The sequence below is a fragment of the Loxodonta africana genome, chromosome 13 (genome assembly GCF_030014295.1).
Source record: "Loxodonta africana isolate mLoxAfr1 chromosome 13, mLoxAfr1.hap2, whole genome shotgun sequence".
Taxonomy (NCBI): domain Eukaryota; kingdom Metazoa; phylum Chordata; class Mammalia; order Proboscidea; family Elephantidae; genus Loxodonta; species Loxodonta africana.
In genome coordinates this window covers 43,549,835-43,569,583 of record NC_087354.1, presented here as the reverse complement: position 1 = coordinate 43,569,583, position 19,749 = coordinate 43,549,835, and the positions used below count along the sequence as shown (strand labels likewise).

The window sequence follows — 19,749 nt, the reverse complement described above, 5'->3', positions numbered from 1 at the left end:
ATTCAGCCAGCTTCTGACCCCCTCTGCCCTCTCATCTCCACTCCAGACAGGAGCTGCCCACACAGTCTTATGTGTCTACTTGATCCAAGAAGCTCACTCCTCACCAGTATCATTTTCTATCCCACAGTCCAGTCCAATCCCTGTCTGAAGAATTGGCTTTGGGAATGGTTCCTGCCTTGGGCTAACAGAAGGTCTGGGGACCATGATCCCTGGGGTCCTTCTAGTCTCAGTCAGACCATTAAGTCTGGACTTTCTACCAGAATTTGAGGTCTGCATCCCACGCTCTCCTGCTCCCTCAGGGGTTCTCTATTGTGTTCCCTGTCAGGGCAGTCATCGGTTGTAGCCGGGTACCATCTAGTTCTTCTGGTCTCAGGCTGATGTAGTCTCTGGTTTATGTGCCCCTTTCTGTCTCTTGGGCTCCTAATTACTTTGTGTCTTTGGTGTTCTTCATTCTCCTTTGCTCCAGGAGAGTTGAGACCAGTTGATGCATCTTAGATGGCTGTTGGCTAGCATTTAAGACCCCAGACACCACTCTCCAAAGTGGCATGCAGAATGAAAAACATCATTCTGATATACATATTTGCTTTAAAGTAATCTGGTAGAGGTGGGGTGAGGGAGAGTAGAGGGTGGGATTGATGGAACGAGGATGGCTTTGTGTTGTGGTTATGCTAGCTGGGTGCTGGATACATGGGGGTCCACTGTATAACTCTGTCTTCCTTTGTGTATGTTTAAAATTTTCCACAGAAACAGATGAGTCAGGAGGCTATAGTCCAGCAGAGATGTTGATGATAATGTCTTGGACTTAGTGGCAGTGGTAATGGAGCACCAGGGACATACATCCAAACAGAATCAACCTTACTTGGTAATCAGTTGACTGTGGGGTGAACAGGAAAAGATGTCAAGTATGACTCTAGATTTCAGGCTTGAACAAGTAGGTTACTGGCTGCTTTGCTGAGACAAAAAAAAAAAAACAGGGAAAACTACACAGGAAGAAAAGCAGATTTAGAGGGAAAAAAAATCATGAGTTCAGTCCTGAACATGTCTGAGAGACACTCAAGTCGAAATTTTAAGCCGTTTTTTTTTTTTTTTTTTTATGAATAAGGAGCTCAGAAAAAGGTCCACGGTTGGGAGACAAATTTCTGAGTTACTGGTCCACACATGGGAATAGGAATTAGTAAGATTCCCCCGGGAAAGTAGGTGTCATGGATTGAATTGTATCCCCCCAAAATACCTGTCAACTTGGCTAGGTCATGATTCCCAGTATTATATGACTGTCTACCATTTTGTCATCTGATGTGATTTCCCTACGTGTTGTAAATCTATCACTAAGATGTAATGAGATGGATTAATGGTGGTTATATTGATGAGATCTACAAGATTAGATAGTGTTTTGAGCCAATCTCTTTTGAGATATAAGACAGAAGCAAGCAGAGAGATAAGAGGACCTCATAACACCAAGAAAGTGGCACCAGGAGCAGAGCATATCCTTTGAAACGGAGGTTCCTGTGCTGAGATGCTCCCAGACCAAGGGAGGACTGATGACAAGGGCCTTCCTCCAGTGTCAACAGAGAAAGAAAGCCTTCCCCTGGAGCCAACGCCCTGAATTTGGACTTCTAGCCTACTGGACTGTGAAAGAATAAAATTCACTTTGTTAAAGCCATCCACTGTGGTATTTCTGTTACAGCAGCACTAGATAACCAAGGCAGTAGGTACATAAAGACGAGAAGCTATCAACAAGAGTGCCAAGACAATTCCATGGGGAAAGAATAGTCTTTTCAACAAATGGTGCTAGGGCAACTACATATCCACACACAAAAGAATGAAGGTGCACCCCTACCTCACACCATATACAAAAAATTTAGTCAAAATATAAGAGCTAAAACCAAAAGTATAAGCCACAAAAAAATTGGATCTCATCAAAATTAGAAATGCTTGTGTTGTTAATGATACCATCAAGAAAGTGAAAAGACAACCCACAGAATGAGAGAAATTTTTTTGCACATTGAATCTCTGATAAGGGTCTAATATCCCGAATATATAAAGAACTGTTACAGCTCCACAAAAAAAAGACAAATAACCCAATTAAATAATAGGCAAAGGAAACATCAAACGACCAATAAACACATGAAAGATGCTCAACATCATTAGTCATCAGGGAAATGCAAATGGAAGCCACTTTTGGTAAGAGAGATACCACTCACACTCACTAGGAGGCTGTAACCAACAACAAGTAGTAACAAAAGTGTGGAAAAATCGTAATCTTCTTACTTCACTGATGGGAATGTAAAATGGTGCAACTGGTTTGGAAAACAGTTTGGTGGTTCCTCAAATAGTTAAACACAGAGTTATCCTAAGACTCTGAAATTCCATTTCTAGGAATACACGCAAGAGAATCGAAAACATCATCCACACAAAATCTTGTATATGAATGTTCATAGGAGCATTATTCATAATAGCCAAAAATATAGAAACAACACAAATGTCCATCAACAGATAATTGGAAAATGTGGTATATCCATACAGTGGAATATGATTCAGCCATAAAAAGAAATGAAGTATGGACGTAAGGTACAACATGGATGAACCTGAAAAACACTTTGCTAAATGAAAGAGGCCAAACACAAAGGGCCACATATTGTTTGATTCCATTAATTTGAAATGTTCAGAATAGGCAAATCGGTAGAGATAGAAAGTAGATTAGTGGTTGCCAGGTGCTGGAGGGAGGGAGAGAAGGGGACTGCCTTCTAATGGGTACAATTGCTTTTTTTTTTTTCCAGAGGCAACAACAACTCTTTTACTTTTTCTCCAGCACAGGTCAGTTTTGCTTTTTCCAGAATTTCATAGTAATAGAGCAGAATGCTTTCTTTTTTTTTTTATTTTTTACAGTTGCTTTTGAGGGTGATGAAAATGTTCTAGAATTAGATAGTGGTGATGGTTGCACAACTTTGCGAATATACTAAAAACCAGGGAATTGTACACTTTAAAAGGGTGAATTTTATGGCATGTGAATTATGTCTCAAAAAAGGAGGAGAAGGAGGAAGAGAAGAGCAAAATCTCGGACCTGAAGAACCACAACACGTAAAGATTGTATGGATGAAAAGAAGTCTCCCATGCGCATGGCTGCAAACGGTTAGAAAGAAAACCAGGTGTGCAGGATGTTACCCAAGCCAAAAAAACGTGTTTCAAAAAGGAGGAATCGGTAAACAGTGCTGAAGTTTGCAGAGAGGCCAAGTAAGACGACTGAAAGTCCTTGAATTTAGCAACGCGGAGAAGATCCGTAACTTCAACAGCGACAAAGTTGGTGCAGTAGTGGGGACTGAATCTAGAGCCGAGCGCTGGTGACTGCAGCTGGGGGTCGACAGTGACAGCAGGCCTCTCTACCCATAGATGAAGATGCTCCCAGGTCAGAGGCCAGCTCCAAGCCAACCGCAGAGCTCACCTCCCTTTCCCCACTACCGGTGAAAGACCACGGAGATACTGGGAAGGAAATGGTATTGTAAGGTTCTCTTCAGGTTCCCCAAGGGGGTTGTCTGCAGCCTGGGAGGGAGGGTGCGCTGCCTTCGTTCACAGCCTCACTGCCAGACCCGCCATTCCCCAAGCCACCCTCACCTGATGCTCCTCCAGCCTCACCTGACGCCCTTCCAGCCCTGGTGAGGTTGTTTGGCAGCCGCCTTAAGGGCGCGTATCTTCCGCAGTCCTCTGCCGGCAAAGGCGCAAACCACAAGTCTATTTTCCAAGCCTGTTTTTGAAAGGACTGGTAAACCCAGGGTCACTCAGCCGCGAGTGGGCAGCCACACCCTGCATTCCAGCACCACACTCAGCCGCAGCTCCCCGAGGCGGCACCTCCCCGGCCAGTAATCCCGCCCGCTGAGCCCCTGCCAACCATTTGCTGGAGGTTGGAGGGTCCACAGGTGTAAGGGTAAAAGCTTGAGCAGACTGGGCGGACTGTTGGGTGCAGCAGCGGCGCCCCCATCTCCTGGCCTCCCGGGAAGGGAGACAGCGCCCCACTCGAGACCCCTCCTGGATCAGGGCTCCTCGCCTCACTGGCAGCTGCACCAGACGTAGGGCGCCCCAGGCAAGGTCCGCCTCGGCGCCGTGCGGCAGGCTCCAGAGGCTCCAGCCGCCAACTCGGCTCCGCGAAGCTAAACTCCAGCCTCCAGCCAGGATTTCAAATTCCTGATGGATAACCCAGTCTTAGGGAGCTTGCTGAGTCTTGGGACCTCTTACTCCAGGTAGAACCCCAGATTGTTTAACTGAGAGAACCCCCTAGGAACGCCTCCTCTCCCCGACTGTCAGGCAGCATTGTTCTGGAGGCTCTGGCCCTTCCAAGGAATCAGGGCTCCTTGGAGAAATGGCTGCTTTCACATCTGGAGCAGGAAATGCACAAACGAACACAAAACATCTCATAGGAGAAAGCAAAAAAGGTGAAAAGCAAATACATAAAATGGTTCTAGATTAAAAAGAGAATTATTATTTGAAATTGGTAAGATAAACTACCTAGAAAACAGGTAATAAATTGAGAAACTGTGAGGATGAGAATAGTCACACTGCTGGAAGAATACAGTCACTGTCACTGAAACATACATGTAGAAACTTGAATTGGTGCAGGTTTTTGCTGTGTATACCTTCAACAACGGAGCCCTGGTGGCACAGTGGTTAAGAGCTTGCCTGCTAACCAAAAGGTTGGCAGTTCAAACCCACCAGTTGCTCCTTGGAAACCCTATGGGGCAGTTCTACTCTGTCCTATAGGGTTGTTATGAGTTGGAATCGACTCGAAGGCAATAGGTTTGGTTTTTTGGTTTTATTCCCAGCAACAGCCTAAAAAATAAATCATTTTTTAAAAAATTGAAAAACCATAAGAAAGTGGCCCAGATGTTCATAAACTTGGGCACTGGGCTAGGCAGAGCAGCGATGGGGATACATAATTAACTCTTATGGCGTTAATTATAATTCCAGTGGTTACAAGATCAACGTAAAAATCAACAGTTTTCCCTATAGACCTTCAATCAACAGTTATAAAATACCGTCGGGAAACCGATTCTATTCATAATGGCACAAAAAATATAAAATACCCAATACTAAACTTTAAAAACATAGACAACCTACATGAACACCTTTAAACCCATTGCCAACAAGTTGATTCCGACTCATATAGTGACCTTGTAAGACAGAGTAGAACTGCCCCATAGAGTTTCCAAGGAGCACCTGGTGGATTCCAGCTGCCGACCTTTTGATTAGAAGCTATAGCACTTAACCGCTATGCCACCAGGGTTTCCTAAATACCTTTAAATGACATAAAAGAAGACTTGAATAAATTGAAGACATGATTCCTGCTCTTCAATGGGAAGACGTAATGCTTTAAAGAAGCAAATTCACCTCACGTTAATTTATAAATATAATTCAGTCCTAATAGGATACATGTGTGTATGTGTATACTTGATAAATTGACTCTAAATTTCATCTGAAAGGCTACATGCATTAGAATAGCCCACAAATTTATGAAGAAGACAGGTAATGCAAGGGTTTTGCCCTATCAGATGTTAGAACAAACTACAAAGCTAGAGAATTAAAATAGTGAGGTATTTAGTGGCTTAGGAAAGATGAATAGGTAATGCAATTTAAAAGGGAGTCCAGAAAATGATCCATGGGTATATGAAAATTTAGTGTATAATAAAGAAAGCATTTCAAATAAGAGAGGAATGAACTTCCCAATAAATGGTATTTCGGCAACTGGCTACCACATACCATTCACAAAAATAAGTCACAGGTGGATTAAACATCTAAATATTTTCTAACTCTATAAAGAAATAAAATAGAGGAGAATTTTTTTTTTTTTAAATATCAGGGAAAGTCTAAGCAGATATAAAACCCAGAGCACATAAAGGAAAAGATTCAATTCACAAAAATTTAAAACTCTAATACATCAAAATTTAAACTAACAAAGAATTGATATTCTTAATATGTAATGAACTCATTAAAGTCAAGAAAAAGGTATAAATAGTCTAATAGAAAAGTGGGTAAAGAATACAGACAGGAAATTCACAAAAGAAACATCTATCTTACTGGTAAACAAACAAAAAAGGATAGAACTCAATATTACCAAGGATGTGGAAAACAGGCACTCTTTATACCCCACTGATAAGAATGAAAATTGAATTAATCTTCCTGACATATGTCAAATGCCTTGCAAATCCTTTGATTCAACAACTCCATTCCAAGGAACTTGGTGTAAGGAAATAAATGGACAAGTATGCAAAAATTTATATTCATACTGTTTATAATTATAGGAAAAAAAAAGCGGAAATAGTTGTTCATTTATATAATGGATTGCTATGCAATTGACTAAAAGAATGGGGTAGCTGTATGTGCTCATATGTGGGAAAAAAAAGTCTAAAATGTACTATTTGTTGAAAAGTAGGTACAGATCTGTAAGTATGATATCATTATAATGATATAATAAAAGAAAAAAATTCTGTTTAATGGTGTACATCAAACAACAGTGATTATGTTTGAGGAGAGATTTATGGGGTGATTTCACTCTATATATTTTCTGCTTTGTTTGACTTTATTATAACAGGGGTGTAATTCTTTTAAAATCACCAAAAACAATAAAGATATTCACACCTAGTGTTGAACAGATGTTCACATGCACTACTATGTGGTAGGGCAGTTTGAAAAAAGGTACTCACATTTTATATGTAGGTACCCGTCAGACCCATAAATTCCACTTCCACCAATTTATTCTTAGGAAATAACTGTACACAAATTTGAATGTATATGAATGTTCACTGAAGTGTACTTAAAAGAAAAAAAAATTTTTTTTAGAACAGTTAAAAAAAAAAAACCTGGGAATAACATAAAATCCATCAAATTATGTTTTATTCATAGAATACCCGTAAAAACCAAACCCATGGTTTAGTCGATTCTGACTCATAGCGACCCAACGGGACAGAGTAGAACTGCCCCATAGGGTTTCCAAGGAGCACCTGGTAGATTCAAACTGCCTACCTTTTGGTTAGCAGTCATAGCTCTTAACCACTACACCACCAGGGTTTTCTCTTCATAGAATGGGAGGCAACAGTTAAAATGATATTTAAGTTATTTATTAAAAATAATTCTATATTTTTTAAAAAGGAAAGGTAATATCATTGGAAAGAGCATTATACAGAACAGCATGTCTAATAATAAAATATATGCAGACAGGATTGCTTACCAAAATTCTAACGATATTTTTCTCTGTGAATTGGGATTTCAGGTGTGTCTTATTTTTATTTTTTTATACTTTTCTGGATTGCCTGAATTTTGTGGTCAGAATAAACAAACTATTTTCATTTGATTGAAAAAAAAAAAGGAGAAGGCAGCAAAAAAAAATGCTTCAAAGGGCACAATAATGTTAACTAACAGACATCTCGGAAATTTCAAAATCCCAATTCTTCATCTTTCACTACATGGAAACCCACAGAATCCAACAGGAAAAGAAACCTCGGTTTTAAAAATGAACTTTGCTGAATCCACACATGTGATGGAATGCACACACACGCGAGCACACACATGTAACTGCATGTAAAACTGATGAAATCTGAATAAGCTCAATGGATTCCACCAATGTCGATTTTCTGGTTATGTTATTGGTCTATCGTTATGTAGGATGTTACCACTGGAGGAAATTGGGTGAAGGGTTCACGAGATCTCTCTTTACTATTTCACATGTATTATTTCATGCAACTGCATGTGAATCTACGATTATCTCAAAATAAAAAGTTTATTTTTAAAACTGAATTTTGCACCTTGAAAAGGAAAGCTTTTTTTTAGAGCTGGGACTGAATCATCACAGAAAGGCCTTGTCTCACATTCTTAAAGCTGGAGGCACCGTGGGGAAACTAACTTTTGATGAGCACCTTCCGCCTAGGAGGCCATCACACAGCCTGAGAGCCTTTGAATTATGCATATGTGACGCTAGTTATAGATGAAGAAAGGGAGGCTCAAAGCCAGTAGTAACTCAGTAGTAATGGGTGTAGTAAGGATTTGAACCCAAGACTGTCTGGAAGCTCTTGGTCTTCCTATTACATCCACGGCTTCAAACTGGTTGGAACTGCTTCAGTCACGGCCAATGAAGCAAAATCAGAACAAACCCAGGTATTTAAAATTTGAGTGAAGCAGAACGATAAGCAGAACAGAAAAATTATGGGTTGAAGCCCTAGAGTGGGAAATTCCGAAGAGGTGTAGTGAGCCTTTCAGGAGCCTGATGAGAAAGACTGGATTATTGCCAGGACTAAGGATAACTGTCACACATTCAAAGTGGTGTGGTCGGCAGCCATCTCCAAGCAAGACACTGCTGTTTCTGACTCGCCCATCAAGAGATTTGGTTGCTATGCAAACATGCACACTGCCCTTGTTTTCTAAGAGGGAGATTAAGTTTCTAGCAGGGCTTCGACTGGTAATTTTTCCCATTCCACTTATCATTCCACTTCACCCACACTTTAAAAACCTGGGCCCATTTGAGTTTCACATCATCAGCTGTGACTGAACCTGGCAGAATTGGTTCAAAGCCCCGATTAAATCGCACTGACTACATAACTGGAATGACTTAAAAGCCCCCCCCAAAAAGTTTATTCAGTGTCATCCATTTGAGAAAACTGGTATAAAGAAATAAATATTTGACAGTCTGATTCTTCTACACAAAGAGAATTCCAAAAAGGAAATCAAGGGAACAATATCATTTACAATACAACAACAAAAAAAAAACCATTGCCATCGAGTCGATTCCGACTCATAGCAACCCTACAGGACACAGTAGAACTGCCCCACAGGGTTTCCAAAGAATAGCTGGTGGATTCAAACTTCTGATTTTTTGGTTTGCAGCTGTAGCTCTTAACCACTGTACCACCAAGGCTCCCCATTTACAGCCCTCCCAAAAGATAAAACACTTAGGAATAAACCTAACTAGGGATGTAAAAGACCTATACAAAGAAAACTACAAAACTCGAATACAAGAAACCTAAAGAGAACTTCATAAATGAAAAAACATACCATGCTCATGGTTAGGAAGACTTAACACGAAAATGTCATTACTGCCCAAAACAATCTACAGATACAATGCAATTCCTATCCAAATTTCAACAACGAGATGGAAAAACTAATCACCAACTTTTTATAGAAAGGAAAGAGCCCCTGGATAAGTAAAATATTACTGGAAAAGAACAACAAATTAGGAGGTTTCACACTACCTGATCTCAGAATCTACTATACAGCTACAGTAGTCAAAACAGCCTGGTACTGGTATAACAACAGACATGTAGACCAATGGAACAGAATTGAGAACCCTGAAATAAATCCATCTACCTGTGGATACCTTATCTTTGACAAAGGATCAAAGTCCATTCAATGTGGAAGAGACAGTCTCTTCAACAAATGGTGCTGGTGGGAATGTAAAATGTACAACCACTATGGAAAATCATATGGCGCTTCTTTAAAAAACTAGAAATAGAAATACTATATGATCCAGCAATCCCATTTCTAGGAATATAAGAACTGTCACACAAATAGACATATACACGCCCATGTTCATTGCAGGGGTATTCACAATAACAAAAAGATGGAAACAACCTGTCCATCAACAGATGAATGGATAAACAAATTATGGTACATACATACAATGGAATTCTAAGCAATGAGATAGAACAATGATGAATCCGAGAAACATCTCACAACATGCATGAATCTGGAGGGCATTATGCTGAGTGAAATAAGTCAATCACAAAAGGGCAAATGCTGTATGAGACCACTATTATAAAAAGTGAAAAAAAGGTTTATGCATACAACGAAACCATCTTTTGATGGTTATGAGGGAGGGTGGGGTGGAGAGGGGAAATCACTAACTAGATAGTAGGCAAATATTAGCTTTAGGGAAGTGAAAAACAATACACAGTATAGAGGAAGTCAGCACAGCTTGACCAAGGCAAGGGAAGACACTTAGAGGAACACAAGAAAAAAAAAGAGGCAACCATAATAAATATGATAGCATATATAACCCTACAACAACAGTAAAAAACAAATAATAACTTACATGCAGATACATAGATCGATACGTATGCTGAATAGGGAAAGGACGGCATATAGGACTATGCCTATGTACGTATACAGGTTAGGCTATGGATATTTTTACATACATATTTGTATGTACAGCATGTATATTCATATATATAATAGAGCACAAAGGGGGCACAGTCATAAAATTTTCCTAGACACATCTAAACACCTTGAGGGACCAAGTTACTGGGGCTGAGGACTATAGTCTCAGGGGATATCTAGTTCAATTGACATAACGTAGTTTATAAAGAAAGAGTTCTTTGGTGAGTAGCGTCTGGGGTCTTAAAAGCTTGCAAGCAGCCATCTAAGATACATCTATTGGTCCTATTCCATCTGGAGCAAAGGAGAATAAAGAAAACCAAAGACACAAGGAAAATATTAGTCCATTGGACCACATGAACCACAACCTCCGCCAGCTTAAGCTCAGAAGAACTAGATGGTACCTGGCTACAATCACTTACCATTGTGACAGAGATCACAATAGAGGTCCTGGACAGAGTGGGAGAAAAATGTAAAATAAAATTCAAATTCATAAAAAAAGACTAGACTTACTGGTCTGTCAGAGACTGGAGAACTCCTGAGACTATGGCCCTGGGACGCTCTGCTCACTCAGAACTGAAGCCACTCCTGAAGTTCACCCATCAGCCAAAGATTAGATAGGCCTATAAAACAAACAATAACATACATGAGAAATGTGCTTCTTAGATCAATCAAGTATAGGAGACCAAATGGGCAACACCTGCCCAAAAGAAAGACGAGAAGCCAGGGAGGGACAGGAAAACCATGAATGGAAACGAAAACTGGAGATGGAAAAGTGCTGACACATTGCAGGGATTGCAACCAATGTCACAAAACAATTCGTATATGAATTTTCCAATAAGAGCTAATTTGCTCTGTAAACTTTCATCTAAAGCACAACAAAGTTTTAAAAGGCCGGGGGGATATTCGAGTAGGTAAAAAAAAAGGTGGAGTTGCAATCAGGCACTAAAAAACCAAACTCGTTGCCTTTAACTTATAGCGACCACATAGGACAGAGTCGAATACCCCATATGGTTTCCAAGGAGTAGCTGGTGGATTTGAACTGCTGATCTTTTGATTAGCAGCTATTTGCACTTGACCACTGTTCCACCAGGGCTCCCAATTAGGCACTGTTGTTGTGTGCCATCGAATTGATTTCTACTCATAGGGACCCTATAGGACAGAGCAGGACTGCCTCATAAAGTTTCCAAGGAGGACCTGGTAGATTCAAAGTACCGACATTTTTTTTTTTTTTTCTGGTTAGCAACCTGAGCTCTTAATTACTTCACCACCAGAGCTCTAATGAGGCACTAAAAAAAAAAAAAAAAAAAAAAACTAGGTATTGTAAAATGTGTGCTTACATGTGAATATCATCCATCAGGTATGTCACTGCAGCCCTGATTAGACGGTTCTTTCCAACGCCCAAAATGGACTTCGTTCTATCCAAGGATTTGAATTCTTCACCAAGGAACAACTTGTTCCTTGATAAAACTGGAGCTCCACTGTTGGTGTGACCAGTGCAGAGTATGGGCTATGACTACTTCTACCCTCTCTTCTACTGGAACCCTTAGGCTTTTACTGATATTGAAAAATCCATTAGTTTTTCCCATTTGCTATTTTTAAATGGATGCAACTATTTCCAGTACTCTTAAGTCTTCCTACACCATTATGAACCCAGATTGTTGGTCTAATATAAATCACATCCCTTTGGGGTCCAGGCAAGTGTTGAAGGGTATGTCTGTGAATTCCTGGAAGTGTGAGCAAAATTGTATTTTTACAAAAGTGCATAATTCTGGAAAGAGAGCTTTTCACTTTTATTAGATTCTCAATGTAGCCTACGACCCCCCAAAATATAAGAACTACTGCTTTAATTAACAACAAAATGGGTTTAAAATATAAACTCCGAAACTGATTACTTTAAAAAATAAGCACTCAGCTAGCACTGAACACCCCCAGTACTTAGACTGTGGTCTCTAAATACCATTTCCTACTAAAAAGAGCCAGGGCTTCTTGAAGAAATGGTTGATTCCAAATGTAAGGCAGAAAATTTACAAATGGGCCAAAAATATCTTCTCATGCCAGAAAGCAAGAAAGCCTTCAAAGACTAGAGTCTCATCAAAACTACTCAGGAGCCTTCTTGAAGATGGGACAAAGATGGAACAATTCAAGCATCAGTAAGAATTATATCTGCAATGAACTGAAACACATCAGATATGATTAACTCCATAAGATCATAATAATACAAAAATGACTCACTGGTCACCTTTGGTGGCTCCTAGGGATCTATTTCCTTATTTTGAAAACTAGCGAATAATTATTTATTCTTTCTAGTAGTAGCTATAGCTCAGGGTAACCAAATAGTTGAAAAGGGGGCATTTCTTTTTACAGAAATAATCCAGCTAAATAGCTAACACTATTCTAGAACCCCTAATAATAAAGTCTCCAGATGGCACAAATGGTTGGTGGTCTGGCGATCTGCTTACATTAAGATGACAGCCAAAAAAACCCCCTACGCAGCAGTTCTTCTCTGTAACACGTGGAGTCACCATGAGTTGTAATCAACTCAACGGCAACTAAGAACTATAAAGTAAATCCTGGTGGCGTAGTGGTTAAGTGCTACGGCTGCTAACCAAGAGGTCGGCAATTCAAATGCGCCAGGTGCTCCCTGGAAACCCTATGGTGCAGTCCTACTCTGTCCTGTAGGGTCTCTATGAGTCGGAATCGACTCGACAGCAGTGGGTTTGGGTTTTGCTTTGCTTAACGGGTCTAAATAAAATAATTATTGATGGTTGCTAACATCCTTCAGTGAGAAGAAATCAGACATGACGTGCTTCCTCAAGTGCACAATACCTAAATCTGATGAAGCTTCTAGATCTAATGATCAATTTACAGGAAATACAGGAGTCAGAGGAGCATTTTAAACATTAACAAATTGGGAAATGTAAAAGGACAAATAACAGTTTCTTTAACAATTAAATTGCAAGGGAAGAAAGAAAGAAGTGGAAGGGGAACCTATAGGCTGAAAGAGATGTAACTGTAGATATATAGATTAAACGTGTCAAGCAAGTGAAATAACTAGAACAGAAATAAGAATGTTGACACAATGTAGAGAATGTTACAAATGTCACTGATCATGTCTAGAAACTGTGGAATGGAAGCCGGTTTTGCTGTGTATATTTTCATCAAAAATAAAATTAAAGGAAAATAGTGTCAACCAATTGTATAAACCTCATTTGGATCCTTAATCAAATGGTACTAGAGATATTTGTGAGACAACAGGGGGAATTTACAAGCTGACTGGATACTTGATGACTTTAGGGAATTACTGTTATTTTAAGGTATAATAATGGTATTGTGGTTATATTTTAAAACAGCCCTTCACTTTTATAGATGCACACTGAAATATTTATGGATGAAATAATGTGATATTTTGTATTTGCTTCAAAACAATCTAGGATCTAAGGAGAACCAAAACCAAACCAAACCATAGAGTATCCAAGGAGTGCCTGGTGGATTCAAACTGCTGACCTTTTGGTTAGCAGCCGCAGCTTTTAACCACTATGCCACGAGGGTTTCCGGATCAAAGGATAAGGGAGATAATATAAGAAACAGGCTCATGTTGATCACTAAGGGTGAGTGATGGGCACGTGCCTTTTATTATACTAGTCTCTCCTTTTGCATGTGTTTGAAATTAAAAGACTTAAAAATTTAAAATATAAACTTTTTTCAACTTGTTTGGTGATAAAAATAAGTCCCATATGAGGGTCAATTCTGAGCTACTGTTGCTGGGTTATTTTAAAATAAAATTTCTGGATCATCCTTCAAAATTCAGTTGTTTTTTTTTTAGGAGTTATTTTAAAATAGTATTTTCTGTGGCCCCAGAGATCGTTGGCAAGTTTTGAGCAGCTTGATTAATGATAATACATATTAGAAAAAAATTTTTTTTCTACAGAGGAGAGAGAAAAAAAATTATTGTAATTACTCACAGTTGTTTGCTCAGGCTTACCACCCACACTGCTGCTCTTACTTCAGAGAAAAGTGGCACTCAAACGAAATGAAATACCAGTAGGATTGTGACAATTACTTAATATACCATTGATGTTTCATGTCAATACTTCAGGAGGCAAAGCAATTCATGTTTGACTTAAAGTAATTCTTCACCTGCTTCCAGGTTAAAAAAAAAAAAAAAAAAAAAAAACCCGGTACTAACCCAAACTAACGTCCATTAAAAAAATAATAGCAATGTAATTTTTCTAGTGAGTTTTAAACATCACCTGCGGGCACATAATTTAGGATAAGGACTTAAAGATTGGTTCAACCTGCATGGGTTATTAAAACACACTTCAGTCCTAAATCTTGTTGGATGCCATAGAGTCAATTTTGACTCATAGAGACCCCATGTGACAGAGTAGAACTGCCCCATAGGGTTTTCTTGGCTGAAAACTTTACAGAGCAGACAGCCAAGTCTTTCTCCCACAGAGCAGCTGGGTAGGTTCAAACCACCAATCTTTTGACTAGCTGAGCACTTAATCATTGTACCACCAGGGCTTCTTAGTCCTAAATTGCTGTTGTTGCTGTTGTGTGCTGTCAAGTGAATTCTGACTCATAGCAACCCTATAGGACAGAGTAGAACTGCTTCAGGGTTTCTCAGGGTGTAATCTACGGGAGCAGATTGCCAGGTCTTTTCTCTCTCGGAGCTGTTGGTAGATGTGGATCCCTGACCTTCTGGTTAGCAGCTGAGTGCTTAACCAATGGGCACCTTAGTCCTAAAATATGACCAAGCATTTCTAAACTAATATAAATGTGTAGTTGTGGTGGGGAAGAGGAGAGAGGAAACAGCTTGTCCTATAAAGATGGATATTCTTGGAAACAATGTCTTCCTTTTGGAATCTGTGCTGTAGCAGGCAGGGATACCTGGAGGAGGCTGTGACTTCTCAACTCCACAGGAAGCTTCATTCCCAGGGGTTTCTGCTTTCCCACTCTCCTCTCTTTCCTACATGAGTAAACAGCTAGGGGATTAATCAAAGTTTCAAAGGTTGGTGATAACAGGTGGTGATACTGATGCCCTGTAGCCCAGGTGAATAGCTGCACAGTGGCCAAGGCTGACGTCATGCCACAATTACACTTAGCGACAGAGATGGCTGCAGAATGTCAGGGGAACTATGTTCATGTCTCAGGAAAGGAGAAAAGCAAATTATTTCCTGGTGTTCAGCCTTAAACACTGGACACTAAATGCTACGCCGGTCTTAATTTCATTTACTTTCCATGGGTAGTTAGAGCAAAGGAGAAATTATAGGAAAAAAATTTTAAAAACCTTCAGAAATCAGGGGGGAAACACACTAGTTAGCAAAATCACTGAGCAATGGCCTTGAGAAGGGTGCCTACAGGCTAATCTCCTTATCCTTTGATGGCAAAGCAGGCACAGGGAGGGAAAGTGACTTACCCCAAGCCACAGCAAAATAGTAGCAGTGTGAGACCCAGAACTCACTTCTGATTCCCAGAGTGAGGCTCTTCAGGCTGGACTGATAAATAAGGTACGTGGCATTTCAAGGGCCAATGCAGCAGCTTAAGGACTGGGTGGAGCCACTGAAGAATGAGCTAAGAGCTCAGCAGCTCATGGAAGAGCTTCAGGGAGGCTGGCTAGCATAAGCCTATGCCAAGTACTGCCGACCTCAACCTCAAAGGGTCCTAGGCGCATCCTAGCAGCAGAGTTAGCTCACAGGTCTCTCTGGTCCACACGTAGGTGTTGAGGACTTACCTAAGCTCCAAAATTTGAAGGCAACCAGCAGCGTTAAGGCGTGAATAATGGAGGAGAGGCCCCAAGCTGTTGTCTCTGGGCTATTTAGAAATTTGCACCCAGGGGAAGTCAGGAAGGAGAACTTCAATTCGGCCCCAGCAGAAACTCTCTCGGAAGCTCAGCTCACCCTCTGTCAGTTTTGGCCTCTGGACCTGCCCATTTGTCCCCGGAAGAGGCTGCCTGAGGCTGCCTCGATGCCACTGCTTCACCTGGCCTGTCAAGCTGTAACCTCCAACCTCGGTGTGTGCTGGCATGCTGTGGAGGGACAGTTCACGGGAGCCCTCCTTTCAGCCAGCCTGGCCCACCACTGCAGGATGAGTGGGACACCCTCTAATCCATCTCTCCTCCCAACCCCATAAATCTTTGCTATGAAAGGAGGCCTACTTTAGAGCCAGCTGGAGCTGTGATGAGGTTTTCAGGGCACCCTCTCATTCCCCAGGGGCCTGACCCTGCAAGTTCAGGGACTCTTGAGCAATCATGAGGTAGTGAGGGAGGGGGCAAGCAAAGCAAAAAAGGGCAAAGGACAGCTGGTCAGAGCCCACTGGCCCCTTTCAGGATAGGGCAGAGGGAGCCCCCTAAGCCTCCCGCCAGCCCCACATCCAGGGCTGATTTGGGCACAGGGCTGACGCGTTCACCCCACCTGCCCCAGCGGTACCTGGCTAGGGCTGCCCGGCTGCCCTCCAGAGCTCAGACTGTGGATGTGGCCAGGGGCGGGAACCATGCCGCCTTATGCATGGGCTGTGTCTTCCCCCAAATAATCCCACCACCAGGGCCCCAAGGTCTCAAAGAGGCCACAGTTCTCGATGTTGCCTGCAACGCCACCTTCCGCTTGCCCTGCCTCCTTGCCCCTTTCCCAGCTGCGAGAGCCTTCCTTCCACCCAGGGCGACTTTGGACCAGATTTCCAGGCTGGAGGACCGGCCCCAGCCCGCCCGACAGGGACCGGCCTGGCGCGGGGTGCGGCTGAGTAGTGCTGGGACAGCTCTGCGTCGCCTCCCAGGCAGCGGCTGGCCCCCACAAGTGCAGACCCGGCGGTAAGGAGAGGGGCTGACCCCTCCGGGGCGGCAAGGAAGTGCCAGCCTTTGGGGAGCGGGGTGTCAGGACTGGGGGTAGATCTAACTGGGAAATGAATGAATGAATACGTGAATGAATGAACAGCAATGGCAGGGGCGGACCATGGGAGTCGTCCCAAGGAGCGTGCCCTCCGCTTCCCCGATGCCACCTGGAACGTCCCTCTGCCCCCAGGTGCGGGCTCGTCGCACCGAGCCACGGGCTCAGCCCGGACATCCCGGCCCCTCGAGGCCCGGGAGCCCAGGCCGCGCAGCGAAGCCCTGGCCCGGGGCCCGCATTCCGGCGGCCGGGAAGTGCCTGCCCGGCGGGCACAGACGCCGAGGCGCAGCCCTGCCCCGCCCGGTAGCGGCAGCTGGCGGCGCCTCCGGGACCCAGTCGGGCCCTCCGGCAGCAGCCCCCTTACCTGTCCCCCTCCGCAGCCTCGCTCCGGCTCAGAGCGGTCATCGCAGCGCCTCCGGAGCGCCCCGACAGAGCGCCCGGCGACCCCGCCGGCCCGCCCGCGAGCGCCCGCCTCCGCCCGCCCATTGGCTGCTCGGGCGGGACAGGCCCGGCCCGCTGGCCTTTCCTCCCCCTCCAGACCGCCCAGATCCCACCCATCGGTGCCTCCGACTGGAAACCCCCGGAGGCCAGGACCTGGGTCTGCACCTCCCCACCAGTCCCCCTCCAGACTCTTCTCTGCTGTCCTCGTGGTCTTGCTCGGACCCCTCTGCAGTAACCTATTCCCACCCTCCTCGAGCCCCTCCCAACATCGGGTAGGTTTCAATTTTTCTCCACACCAGAGAAATGAGGTGGAGTTGTTGCCGTTGTTAGGTGCCTCCAGTCGGTTCCGACTCATAGCGACCTACGTACAACAGAACACTGGGGGTCTTGCCATCCTCAGAATCGTTGCTATGCTTGAGCCCATCATTGAAGTCACTGTGTCAATCCCTCCCGTTGAGGGTCTTCCCCTTTCTTGCTGACCCTCAAAGGGAACACCAAAGGGGATTTTGAACAGCACTCAGAAAGCCCGTGACTGAAAGGCTGGGAGCCAGAATGCTCTCAGAGCACTTCGCCCACGACTGGAAACTTCTCAGGCTCTCCAGGACAAAAGGCTTTCGGAGGCGTCTACAGAGGGACCAGAGTGCCAGAGCTCACAAGTCGGCAAACGTCAGAAGGGAGCTCAGTGACTGCAGGATGTGACAAAGAACTGGACCCAGTTGGGCCTTGAGAATGGGACCAAAGGTCCTATCCCTGTACTTGCCTCCTACCCACCCCCCCCCCACAACCAGGTAGCATTTTGGTCCCATGGAGTGGTCAGCAGGAGGAAAGCCACAGGCCAGATTTGGTTCTACGCCCAACCCTCTCCCACCACACCGGTCATGCTGCACCATAAGGGGACGGCCCCAAAGGGAGCCCAGATCCACTTCTGGAAGCAGAATCCTGACTCAGTGTCCCCCCAGCTCCCTTAGAAGACCTCTGCTGCAGGCAGACTGAGGGGCAGGGCGAGGGTTACCTCACTCCTGGGTTTATCCATCAGGAGGGCCCACTGCCCTGCCTTCCTCCTATCTTCTGTCCAAATAAGCCAAATAAATTTTCCCTACCTGCAAAGCTTTTAGAGACAGGTATCCCACCTCCCCGGGGACTGAAGGGGTAACCTATACCCCCAAGGAAGTCCGCTGATGCTTTTCCAGCACCCCGCACCCTAGAGAAGGCAGGCAGCCTGACCAATGCTGCTGTAACACCCACCACCAGGCTCAAGGTTCTCGCCGTTTTGGCCCTGCTCGGAGTGCAGGGTTTAACCTCCCCAGCAGAAGAGAGAGGAAACAGGTGCTTCAGCTGTTGTTTATTGACATACAGGTAGGCTCTATAGCAACAGGCTTGGAGGTGGCTGCAGTAGTGGGGCAAGTGAAAGGTAGAGGGTGGAGTGTTTGTCTGCAGCGACTGCGGAGTAGAGCGCAGGAAACACAAGTGCCCGATGCACAAACGAGGTGGGAGTCAGGGAGGCCGAGGGGCTGGGGAAGCAAGTAAGGGCCAGGGCCAGTCTGCCTACACTAGAACCACTGCCCATGCCCAGAGGCCCCTGTTCTTGCTGTCTCCTGGCCCCAGGCCAGGGCTGAGCGCTCACTGGGCAGCCATTTTCTACAGGAACTGAACAAAGTACACAAAGAAGAGTTGTTGACCTCTTGCATTAAATAAGCTCGGGGCCTCCAGTCCTGCACCCCTCATTCTTCCCTTGCTTGTGTGGAGCCACGTGATGGGCAGCCAGGCTCTGGGCTACCCGACCTGAGCAGGGTCTTAAAGCAGTCATGTGTCACCAGAGACTTTCATCTTTCTTTCCTGGTGTCCCAGCCCACCACTGCCACACTACAGCCCCTGAATGAGCACTACAAGCGTTGCTGGCCTAATAGATAGGTTTGGGTAGGGGATGGGACGGGGGCTGAAGGAGGGGCTCCAGGCCCCATCACGGCACAGGCACTACACGCATGGTGTTGGTGAAGCCGGAGCCAGGGCGCCATCCGGTCAGCACGATGACCACATCTCCAGTCTTAAAGAAGCCCCGGGCTTTGCCTAGAGGAACAGAAGAGAGGTCAGTGAGTAAAAGCCAAGACAGGCAGGTACAGCATCATCTGGGCAATTGTGCCACAAGGGGGTGCACAGTGCTGGCTGATCATTACTTCCTCAAACCACAAGGTGGCACCAGCCTCACAGCCCAGGCAAAGGGGATGAGACTGGCCCTGGGATTTCCTTATCACGCAGATGTCAGAGTTGGCAGGGACCTTTGGACATCATTCATTTA

At 44.0% G+C, this 19,749-nt stretch overlaps 2 protein-coding genes across 4 annotated transcripts in view; both read right to left on the bottom strand.

Annotated features, from left to right (window-relative positions):
- Positions 1–11,333, bottom strand: part of GRAMD2A (GRAM domain containing 2A) — a 34,906-nt gene extending 23,573 nt beyond the window's left edge. Inside the window, exon 1 of the mRNA XM_064267319.1 lies at positions 10,642–11,333. The gene's annotated coding sequence lies outside the window, so the exon portion shown is untranslated. The remainder of the gene's footprint in view (positions 1–10,641) is intronic.
- A 7,447-nt stretch (positions 11,334–18,780) lies between these two features.
- The window catches only part of PKM (pyruvate kinase M1/2), a 31,823-nt gene continuing 30,854 nt past the window's right edge, over positions 18,781–19,749 (bottom strand). For all 3 annotated transcript variants that reach the window (XM_010593729.3, XM_023552889.2, XM_064267318.1), the window contains exon 11: positions 18,781–19,520. In XM_010593729.3, the coding sequence (XP_010592031.1) occupies positions 19,414–19,520 (107 nt within the window). In that variant the 3' untranslated portion in view covers positions 18,781–19,413. The remainder of the gene's footprint in view (positions 19,521–19,749) is intronic.